This window comes from Engraulis encrasicolus, chromosome 8 (genome assembly GCF_034702125.1).
Source record: "Engraulis encrasicolus isolate BLACKSEA-1 chromosome 8, IST_EnEncr_1.0, whole genome shotgun sequence".
NCBI lineage: Eukaryota > Metazoa > Chordata > Actinopteri > Clupeiformes > Engraulidae > Engraulis > Engraulis encrasicolus.
The window spans coordinates 38,430,030-38,442,229 of NC_085864.1; the positions used below are offsets into that span (position 1 = coordinate 38,430,030).

At 43.7% G+C, this 12,200-nt stretch overlaps 1 protein-coding gene across 1 annotated transcript in view; it reads left to right on the plus strand.

Moving 5' to 3' along the window:
* atp1b3b (ATPase Na+/K+ transporting subunit beta 3b) overlaps positions 1-7,765 on the plus strand; it is a 67,192-nt gene extending 59,427 nt beyond the window's left edge. The window contains exons 6-7 of the mRNA XM_063205644.1: positions 1,665-1,748; positions 7,382-7,765. Of these exons, the coding sequence (XP_063061714.1) occupies positions 1,665-1,748; positions 7,382-7,549 (252 nt within the window). The 3' untranslated portion in view covers positions 7,550-7,765. The remainder of the gene's footprint in view (positions 1-1,664; positions 1,749-7,381) is intronic.
* The last annotated feature ends 4,435 nt before the right edge of the window (positions 7,766-12,200 follow it).

A 12,200-nucleotide genomic window follows, 5' to 3' on the forward strand; every position in this document is an offset into this window, starting at 1 on the left:
GGGGCTATCTATGTGTTTGAACTGGAGGGACAGGGTGAGAGAAAGGAGAAGAGCTGTCACGCTTTTGAATTTCATAATATACAAAATATAGTAAATAGCCTCACTTGTCTGCAATACTAGGCTACATCACGCAGCATGAAAACATGCTGTGCATGGTTCTGTTACATGATTCATGTAGCCTAGGCCTATTGGAAACAATGTTTTTAAGCTTACAACAAGCAGGTAATTCATTCAAGTGGATGGAAGGAGATATGGCAGCTACAATTGTTTTAAACATTGCACCAGTATTACTTTACATTGCTTGTCAACCTAAGCAAGTATTATGATGTCAGGTGGGTGTTAGTGAGTAGGCTACTAACAGCTACTTTACTGGATTTCATTGCTTGGCATACTTGGCTAATGTTAGCATGCTAACTAGCGATTTCTCAGATCAAAAACAAAGCTCTTTTCCCCTCTAATTCCAAACAGTAGCCTCATAACTATTAGGCTGTCCATAATCACAAACGGTTGCTGATTAAATGACATAGTTCCAAAACACCCTCTGCAACTCCTGCATCGTACAATGACTGGTTTAATGAGAACATAACAATTATCCACCCAGCAGAGCAACATTGCTGTTTGCGCTTGCCCTCTGTCTCTCGAGTGAATCTCCGAATTCAAAATAGAGCGCACGCTGTCACTCGTCCCGCCCCCTTTCTCAGGACTGTCTGTTTATTGGTTCACAGACTTCCCAGAGACAGTTGAAAGCAATATTACTATTGGCTGAGGGGCGTTTTGCCGTGAGGAGCGCTTTCGCCACACTTTGTTGATTGCGACTTCATAAAAAAACCTCCATATCGCAAAATTATGCATCAGAGAGCGCCATTTCGGCGCTCCTTCTTCACATGGCGCTCTAGGCGACCGCCTAGCCGGCCTATGCTTATAACCGGCCCTGCATATGTATGTAGCTATGTGTGTGTGTGTGTGTGTGTGTGTGTGTGTGTGTGTGTGTGTGTGTGTGTGTATGTGTGTGTGTGTGTGTGTGTGTGTTTTGGGGATCTTGCGGTGTTTCCAACTTTATATGCTCACTCTGTGTTTGTGCAGCAGCCATATAATGTGAGGCTGGTGGTATTCTATGGCAGAGTTGTATAAAGTAGAAGTAGAAGTATTCTTACAGATGTACGGTAATTACAACACTAGCGGTATGATATTACACAGTTGAAACCATGTAATATCATATACCACTAGTGTTGTCATTACATCTGTAAGAGGACTTTTACTTTACTTTATACAACTCTGTTCTGTGGTGCGTAACAGTGTAAGGTTATCACAGAATTGATGTGTGTGTGTGTGTGTGTGTGTGTGTGTGTGTGTGTGTGTGTGTGTGTGTGTGTGTGTGTGTGTGTGTGTGTGTGTGTGTGTGTGTGTGTGTGTGTGTGTGTGTGTGTGTGTGTGCGTGCCTGTGTGCGTGCCTGCGTGCGTGCGTGTGCCTGTGTGCGCGTGTGTGCGTGTGTGTTTTACTATTTTGTGCTTATTAGTATGTGTGCATATTGTGTGGGTGCGTTAGTTATACCATTCAGTAGTACTCCAGAAGGCCCGTGCCTGTGTGAGGATGTGAGGGTGAGGCTGTGATTGGTCAGTCGAGTCCCCACCTCATTCTCCTCTGTCCCCTCCCCCTTCTACAGAGAGACACGCCCCTATCCATGATCTACTTCCCTGAGACCAGGTTCGACAAGATGTACTTCCCCTACTATGGCAAACAGTTACACGTGAGTATCACACATACAAGTACACACACAGACACACACAGACACACACACGTCACACACACACACACACACACACACACACACACACACACACACACACACACACACACACACACACACACACACACACACACACACACACACACACACACACACACACGTCACACACACACACACACACACACACACACACACACACACACACACACACACACACTATTCTGTGATAACCTTACACTGTTATGCACCACAGAACAGAGTTGTATAAAGTAAAGAAAGGCTGGAAAAGGAATGAAGAATGCCTCAAGCACACACATTCATGTACACATACACACATACAGTACATACACACACACACACACACATGTTCGCACACACGCAGACACACACATGAAAGGCAGAAAGGAATAAAGGATGCTTCAAAGACACATTCAATCACAAATGCATGCATACACATACACACACACACGCACACGCACACGCACACGCACACACACACACACACACACACACACACACACACACACACACACACACACACCAACTTGTAATTGGCGATGCTGTTTGTGTTGTGGGCTTGCTGGTCCAGCAGGGGGTCTGCTTTGCTCGGCCTGAGGGGTCATACAGGGATGCAGAGAGAGAGGGATGCAATCAGGACTCTGGTCGATTTCCATTGCGGCCTCTTCCAGTGATTGAACATATAGACTAGGGCAGGCCTTATCACAGTAGGGGGGGTTGCCATACCAAGTCCCAAATGGCTTACAAACAACGTCCAGGTACAGATGCTGAGGCACTCAAGGTTGCAATTTTTTTACTTTTTTATTTGGCTACAATGCCTACGTTTCGGCCCTTATGGCCTTCTTCAGGGCGTGAGAGCCCCTACACTGATGAGCACCTTGGAAAAAAGGTGAAGACCCAGAAGCACTCCAATTACCTGCTTGTGTTTGGCTTACAAACAATTTTGTTAAGATATTATCAACCATGCATTTTGTTTCTAAACAGACCTATGCTGTATGTACAGTGGATGCATTTTTAACCCTTTAGCGCAGAGCCTATGTTACAACCTTACTGTCACCAAAATTGTAATGGCTATGTCTTAATCTGTTGCTTATGTCGCTAAGCTAGTGAAAGTCAATGGATCTGTGTAGCACAATGCTACACGGATCCATTGACTTTTACTAGCTTAGCGACATTTTCCCTCTTTTAAATTGTCTTAAAGCAAGACAAGGGCTTAACATGAAAAATAAGACACTTTACCACCTTTATAAACCCCAGCCAACTATTTTAACTGTATTAAGCACCAAAATAGTGGCATACCCCTTTAAGGCTCTCTGTACTGCCATAGCAATGTTGTGATGTGATGTACGTGGTTGAGTATTTTCAACAAATAGTAAATAGGCCTGCCGGCGACCCCATCTGCTGCAAGAGGCTACACAACGATACAGAATAGAGTTGTAGCCCCTTAAAGGGACAGTTTGGTCAATTTCAACATGCAGTTGTAATGCTCACACTACCCTGGACTTGTCAGTGCCTGAGATTTTTTTTTTCTTCTTCTTCAGCCGTTTCCGAGATCCTGGTCATTGTAATGGGGGCAGCTCTTTGTTTACATTTCAAAAAAACATTTTTATTTATTCCCAAAAACATCCAAAAGGTTATAAAACATCAGCAGACAACTAGCAAACAGCAGTACCTTTTGGGAAAATATTTGGAGTTGGCCTATGTTTCATTTTTTTAAAATGTAAACAAACGCTGCCCCCATTAGAACTGCTCATATCTCGGAAAGGGCTGAGCCGAAAAATGTGGCATCACCAGGTACTGACAAGTCAAGGGTAGCGTGAGCAATACAACTGCATGTTGAAATTGACCAAACTGTCCCTTTAATGCACGCCATACCTCCTGTGGCACGCTGTAATAGACATTGAAAGTTAACTACTATAGTACTACACTACTATGACAGTGCACGGGGCCTTTAGTAATACATTACAACTTGGTCATTGCCATTCTGGTAACAGCTCATTTATAATGCTGTGTCTTAAGGGGTTAAACAACACATGCATTACATTCATGCTATTCTGCAGTTTGGATGCTGCACCAATTGCACAGCCCCGCTAGCCGCCCTCAGGTGGTCTCTGAGGATATCGGTCCCCGCTGATTGAGCGTGTTGAGCAATGTCGTTAATCACTTACGAGTCGAATGCACTAAATGTCCGATACACCAAAATCAAAGTCTCATTACCCCATGCCCAAATGTAATTAGTTACCTTACAGGTAGGGCTCGAGTTGTAGTGGTATGGGGAGGGGGCGGGTGGTGCCATCCCCCCTGCAATGAAAATGGTCTAAAATCATCCCCCTCAATGAAAATGGTCTAAAATCATCCCCCTCAATGAAAATGGTCAAAAACCACCCCCCTCTAAAACAGGCATTCCTGTTGCATGTTTAACTACTACATTTTCTAAATGTTTTGGGGGGAAACTTTCCTGGTGAACCAGTAGCCTGTAAGTAACAGGTTTGTGTAGCCCAGCCCCCTGGGCTTCTGGTTCACCAGGAAAGGGGGAAACCCCCAAAAATCAGAATCCATCTCTGACCATCCCCCCTGCTTTGATTTTACAACTCGACCACTGCTCATTACCTATGCCTGAGTGCAATTAGTTGCCTTACAGGTCATCTATTAAGTGTTAGATACAGCAATCATGGTAGATCACCATGTAATGGGGGTGGGGGGGGGGAGTCTTTGAACCTGGTCTCGCTAGGTACGTCTACTCCCAAAACATTAGAACTGCTAAAAAGTAGAATGTGGCGCACATAAGGCTTATGCCGCATAATATATATTATGAAGAGTAATACCCCCAAAAAAAGCTGTGGGCATAAACTAGAGAGCAACGGACATTTTCAATGTCTCCAGTAGGAAGCGTGTGGCAGCGATCCTCCAAACCTCGAAGCAGAGTGTAAAAGCCATTCCATGTATTGCTTTCTGCCTGTGGTGAAGTTCTTACAGTTATTAAGAACTTTATAATTGATGATCTGTGTGTCATGTGTGACTGAGAGTTAATTCACCACTCGAGACTCGAGCCTCGAACCCGCCACCCCACAGTCAACGCCCCAGGTCAGCCATGGGAGGCACAGCAATATATCGCTGCGCTAAAGGTCCAGACTGATAACTCAGCCCTATCCTTTCAGAATGACGTTTCGGGAGGGAGGTTTACATTCTAGAGGTTAACATTCTACACATTCTACACTGAACTCTGCTAGTTGGCATCCGTTGCACATGAGAATAGATCGTTAAAAAATAGTTAAAATAAATATGTGGCAGTGTTTTACCTCCTGAAACTTGTGTTGCTCTGGCGTGTACAGTACAGTTGCTCTGGCGTGTGGAGTTCTGGCGTACAGTAATCTTTGGTTTTCAACTTGCTTTTGTTCTCTTGTGTTTTGAACACCAAAGAGAATATACAGTGATAAACAGCACATTACTTTCCTGCTTTCTTTGCCGGAGCCTACACTGCACGGTGAATGTGCTTTTCCCCTCTTTCGCTGTACACTCATGTGTTTTTTTAAAGCAACATGCAGCCATTTCTGTCATGTTTCCAAAGGCATTTCAATGGTTTTTCATCTCATAACAAACTGAACGGCACTTTTGGATTCACTTCGAGGGTCTCTATGGGCAATAACTGCACTGTACACATTTTTAAAAGTCTGCTATTCTGCTCTGTAGTTCACAGCAGACATAAGAAATGATGATGCTGCTTCCACCTTGCGGGGCAAGAGAAGAGGAAAAGTGCTGTAGGGTGCTATCACAACAACAGTGCTACGGTGCTATCACAACAACAGTGCTATACGGTGCTATCACAACAACAGTGCTATAGGGTGCTATCACAACAACAGTGCTATAGGGTGCTATTGCAACAACAGTGCTATAGGGTGCTATTGCAACAACAGTGCTATAGGGTGCTATTAGATTAGATTAGATTAGATTAGATTAGATTAGATTAGATTAGATTAGATTACTTTATTGGTACCCAAGGGTAGATTTGATTTGCAGTAAAGTGAGCTTCGCTCATACAAAACATTCAGGACATAGGACACACATAACATACAAGCAACCCACAATGAACATATGGATAACACCAAAAGTGACCTAGTGCAACCTATCAAAGAGACATAAAGTGACAGGGGTACTAAATAAGAATAGATTGTTAAATATATGATAAAAAGGAACAACCTTAGTGGTGTAACTGCAACTGTGATGCAAAAAGGATCAATCAGTACAGAGTAGTACAGTATACAACCAGTACAGTGTACAGTACACTAAATGAAGAACCTGAAAACCTCCAATAGGAATTGGTAGCGCATACTACTCAACATGCATTTTGAGTAGCGGATAGAAATATTGCTAACATAATGGCTGTTGGACCGATTTTGGTGTGTTTTCCTGATGTCAAAGTTGACCACTGGGAAACATCACACACCACAGCCTGTATGCTCCATAGTAATTTTTTACCATGCTGTGAAGCAAATGATCAAACTTGGTGATCATTTAAAAAAAAAAATCACATCGCTCCCTGAAATGTTCAATGTTTAATGTTTAAATTGTTATTCATTACTTCATCACTTATTGTTACTGGTTTATCACTGGTCCACCCCTGTCACTCACCAATGTTAAATGCTCAGTTATTATTTATTACCTCATCACTTTACAGTATTGGTCCATCACTGTTACTTGTCCTGTCTCGCACTTTGATGTCAGTTTATAAGTGACAGTCCTGTGAATGTCTATGTCCTTCATGGTATAGAGAGAGAAACGTGATTTCAATTTCCTTATATGACCTGTGTGTGACGGACGTGTTCTTGCACAGTTCGTCCCCCTCAGGGACGCGAACCTGCCACCTCGTCAACTACATCGGTTCGGGAATGGGAGGCACAGTAGGAGGTGTGCTGAGCTAAAGGGTCGGTCCGATACTTAATTGAGGCTTGGGGAGGGAGGTTCACTAATGTTCCACGCCATACTCTGCTAGTTGGCCTCCGTTACATGTGCATATGAAGAAACTGAAATAAATTATAGAAGTCCGCAACACTGTTAATGCTCCCAGTGATTTATTTGCCCGACGTTTCTGACCTTCGTCCTTTTTCAAGTGCAACGGACGAAGGTCTGAAACGTCGTGCAAATAAATCACTGGGAGCATTAACAGTGTTGCGGACTTCTATCATTTATTTCAGTTACTTTATTTTGTCCAGCACCTTTACCACTGATGTGCGCGCATTCTCCACCTTCCTCATATGAAGAAACTGACAATAAAAGCTGACATGAACTTGACTTGACTTGAACCAACCCCCTCTCTGTCTCTCTCTCTGTCCTATCCTGTCCTCTCCGCAGCCCAACTACGTACTTCATCACTTCACTGTATTGCTAACTGTTACTTGTCCTGTCTTGCACTTTGATGCCAGTTTTTTAAATGTCAGTCCTGTGTATGTCTATGCCCTTCATGGTATAGAGAGAGAAATGTAATTTCAATTTCCTTATATGACCTGTGCATACGAAGAAACTGACAATAAAAGCTGACATGAACTTGACTTGACTTGACTTGAACCACCCCCCTCTCTGTCTCTCTTGTCTCTCTCTCTGTCCTGTCTTCTCCGTAGCCCAACTACGTGCAGCCCGTGGTGGCGGTGAAGCTGGACCTGAGCAAGGAGGACTACAACAGCGAGATCACGATCGAGTGCAAGGTGGAGGGCTCCGACCTGGAGAACAACAACGAGCGCGACAAGTTCCTGGGACGCATCACGTTCCGGGTGACCGTGTCCGAGTAGACGCTTGAAGATAAAGAAGATCCACACCCCCACCACCCACCACCCCTGCTTGAGTTCCACCCCCTCCCCCCGAACCCTATCACCCGTCATCAATCCATACCGTTATTGCCATCTTCATCACACTTCATAAGAGGAAGAGTATGCACATCCCACCTCTCTGAGGCCATGTGCAGGACTCAGGCGCATCTGATGGTGGAAAGAGTAGAAGTCCGCACACGGTAGCTCTGCTTTGAAAATGTATTGAGGTCGTACGACGTTTCGACCTGAATACATTTTCAAAGCGGGGCTACAGTGTGCAGACTTCGACTCTTTCCACCATCTTCATCACACTCCCATTGCCATCGTCATCGACATCATCGCCATCACCAACCAAGCCAAGCGGCTGCTGCTGGAGCAGCTCGATGCCAATCATTGCGCCGTTACCATAGCGGTTCCATCCTGATTTTCCCACAATGCCCCTCACCTCCCTCCCCTCATAACTTCATTACCATTCGCTGCATCCAGCATACATGTAGTCCACCGTATAGTCTACAGTGTTCATTTAACACCTAGAGACAAGCACAAACAACACAGGGGTGCATTTCTGGAAAGCGTAGTTGCTAACTATGTTAGCTACTTTGTTGGTTGCAATGCAATTTTCCATTGGCAACTACCGAAGTTGCTAACTGCTAACAACTACGCTTTCCAGAAATGCACCCCAGGAGTGTTAAATTTTACTCTAAGTGATGACTTAACAGTGTTCATTTAACACTCAGAGACAAGCACCAATAGCACAGGAGTGTTAAATTTTACTCTAAGTGATGACTTAACAGTGTTCATTTAACACTCAGAGACCAGCACCAATAACACAGGAGTGTTACATTTTACTCTAAGTGATTCATGAACACTGCCAAATATACCGTGTAGTCGCAGCACCGTCATCCACTCCGTCACCCCTCTTCTACATCCCTCGGCTTTCCACCTGGCCTCATACACTCACCCCTACTCACCCCCACCCCACCCCACACCACTCCACCCCCACCCCACTCCACTCCACACCACTACACCCCTACCCCACCCCACCCCACCCCACTACACCCCTACCACACCCCACCTGGCCTCATACACTCAACCCTACCCAACCCGACACCACTACTCCCCTACCCCACACCACTCCACACGACTACACCCCTACACCCCTACCTGACACCACTACTCCCCTACCCCACACCACCCCACCCCACCCCAAACCACTTCTACTATCCACATCAGACCACTGCCTCCCTCCTTGCCCTGACCTGTGTGTATACATGTTAGCCAGGGTGGATGGAGGCTAACGGTAGCCTCAGTAGTATCATGTGTGTGGGGCTGTACTTCACTGCACTACATAGTTACAGCATCATCTTTTTACACCACCCCCCATCCATCTTCACTCCCATAGCGTCTTATCTGACCAAACCCCTACCCTCATACACCCGCACCCCTACCCCTACTCCTACCCCTACCCCTACCCCTACCCCTACTCCTACCCCACCCCACCCCACACCACAACACTCCTACCCCACTCCTGCTCTCATCATCAGATTGCTGCCTCCCTCATGAGCCTGTCCTGTGTGTGCTATACAGGGTAGATGGAGGTTAGGAGGGGGGCACTACGTATGGGCTACTCATATTGTATCAGTAGCATGCGATGGAGTGAGTGTACTTCCGGGTCAAAGGTCATGACAGTTCCTCACCACCACCAGCTTCCTCATAGTATTATTGTTATCACCGTTCTCTGGCTACAACCCCGCCTGCCTCCTCTCTCTCTCTCTCCTCTCCTACCCCTGTCTCTCTCTCTCTCTCTCTCCGTCCATCTTTCTCTCAATCCCTCCTTCCCTCTCCTTCTCTCTCTCTCTCTCTCTCTCTCCCTAACAAACCTCAATACGCACTGTCTGAGCAAAAAACGAACAGGAAAAAAAGCGAGTGAACAAATAACACTGTAAAGAAAGAGAAATCACAAATAAGTACAAATAAATAAATAATAAACGTTATAATAAAGCACATGCCCTCTCTCTCCCTCCAACTCCCCAACTCCCCCCCCCCCCCCCCCCCCCCCCCCCCCGCCCGCCCCCCCTCCCTACACCCCTGCCCCCCCAATGAGAGCCTAGTGACTTGGTGCCAAACTAGGGACCTGTAAATAGACGTATCAAAAAAAAAAGCTACGAGTTTGATGTGGTCTCCTCTCCTGTAGTTACTGTGCAGCCTGCCGTGTGTACGTGAGTGTGCTGTGTTCGTTCTCCTTTATGTACATATTTAATGGGTTTAAAGAGAAAAAAAAAATAATGAAAGAAAGAAAGAAAGACATACACTGTACCCCTCCTTCATCCTTATATCTCACTGACGTCTGACCGCTGTATGAAAAATCAAGAGTTAAAGAAATAATGAAATAGCTGTAAGTAAAACAAAAGATTATTGATAATGAAAATATATTAAAAGGAAAAAAACACCAAAAAATATATCAACCTTGTTCAGCCCCCCTGGTCCAACATCAATGGGGAAAGGGATTTTTTTTTACCTCTGCAAGAAATGTGATCTCTGCAGATGCCTTAAGATCTGTAAGAAAAAAATCTTGAAATAAAGGTGATTTTAAACAAACTTTTCTCAGATTTTTTTGTGATTTATTTGCAACTTTGTAACTCTGTCGTGTAAAATAAATGCAAAACTGATGTATTATTGCATGGAATAGGGGCAGGTAGGGTTGTATGACATTTGTTACGTCACTCGGAGGGCACGGCCTGGCTACATTCCAGGTAGACAATTAACAATGTATGCCAGGGCCGTCGTTAGGCCTATTTTAGGGGGGCTTTAGCCCCCCCTACATTTGTATTAGCCCCCCCTGAAACGATTTTGCAAAAAAAGAAAATTTTTCCATTTACATTTTTCCAAAAAACAAATGAAGTAAAGCACTGAATACGAACCATCAAGAAGGCAAGTTAATCTGAATACAAGTTCATGGTTGCTTATTGTGTAATGCCACTTATATCCTACAATAAAAGCAGGGTGCACAGCAATGTGTTATGCGGGGGGGGGAAACAGGTAAAGGATTGTGCTTTGTGACTAAAAACACCTCAGGAAAAGTGTAATTACTTACACGGATGAAATGTTCAGACCCAAAGTAACTTAATTTTTACTCACAATTCCCTTGTAATAAATCAATTTGACATTGTCTTGAAATTATAGTTGAGCTTTAATATTTGTCTTAGCAGTTTGAAAACACACATGAACTGATTAAAATAGCTACTAATGGAGTAAAAATGACCAAATATCTGCCAGGGATGCATAGTTTTCCAAGTAAGGAACCTGTTTGAATGAATCGCTTCCTGACCACTGCTTCTCCTGGAGATGTGCAGTTAGTAACTCCTTAAAGTTCCTAGTCCTTGTGTAAATTATGCTCTCTGCATTTTTATCTAATCATTTCAACTTCCGTAGGGCCTACATAATATTCATCAGTTGAAACATTTTAAAAGGTTTCTTTTTAGCTTACATATAAGGAATGTTCATTAAAATGTGAATTTAAAAAAAATCACTGTAACTAGTGTTTAAAAATCGGTATGGTGCTCTTAAAATAATTGTTGAAGAAGACGCTTTTGCACACCTCTGTAGGTGGGCAGGTGCGTAGGATATTATCCCAGTGGGGTTGTCATTCAAGTGTAAAGAAATCCTGCATACTGTCCATTCCACCAACAAACTTTAATACAACATGAAGAAGGTCGGATGACCGAAACAATGTATTGAATTTTGTTGGTGGAATGGACAGTGTGCGGGATATCTTTGCTCTTAAAATAATGAATTCATAGACAAAACCTTAGCAGGTGAGCTGAAAAATGTTTGCCGCGCGCTATGCGCGCGCATTTTCTTCCTCTGGGGCTAAGCCCCCCCTGCCTCTCAAACCTAGTGACGGGCCTGATGTATGCGCAATTACTGCATAACAGTAGTATTAACCCTTTGAGGAGTAAGGAATTTCTAGAGGTTCTTCTAGAATTTTACTGGAACACTCTACAGCTCCTATAGAAATCTGTCTTAAAAATCTTGCAAAGACATTATGACATCATAATGAGAACTCAAATTTTGGGCAAAATTCTAATTACATATTTGTGATGGTACTCCTCAAAGGGTTAAATGTGACGCAAGTGAATCTAAGGCAGCAGTGAGCAGACAAGTCCGCAGCAAACCCTTGCCACACTTCTTCATACTAGTCTCACTAGCAGTCTTGAAGTTCCTGGAGAGATTGAGTTAAAGGCACAGAACAGATGGTTCTTCTACAGTAGCCCCTAGACTACCAGTATTAATAAAAACCACTGAAGTAATTTGATCATTTCTGTCTGCCATTAAGTCATGCTATCCCAATTGGAATGGATGATTTGGGTATAGATGTGACACGAATAGATAGTTATATTATTATTATTATTATTATTATTATTATTATTATTATTATTATTATGGATGCTAAGACCATATTTTATCGTATTATTTCATCAGAACACATTAGCATACGGCATACAAGGAGACAGATTTCATTACGATACCAATTACGTATCCAAGGTCTTTGACGATACTGGGAGATATTAATCTTTCCGGTGAAAAAAGTCAACTGTCAATAAGCAGACTGAAAATCTATGAAATGCTGTCA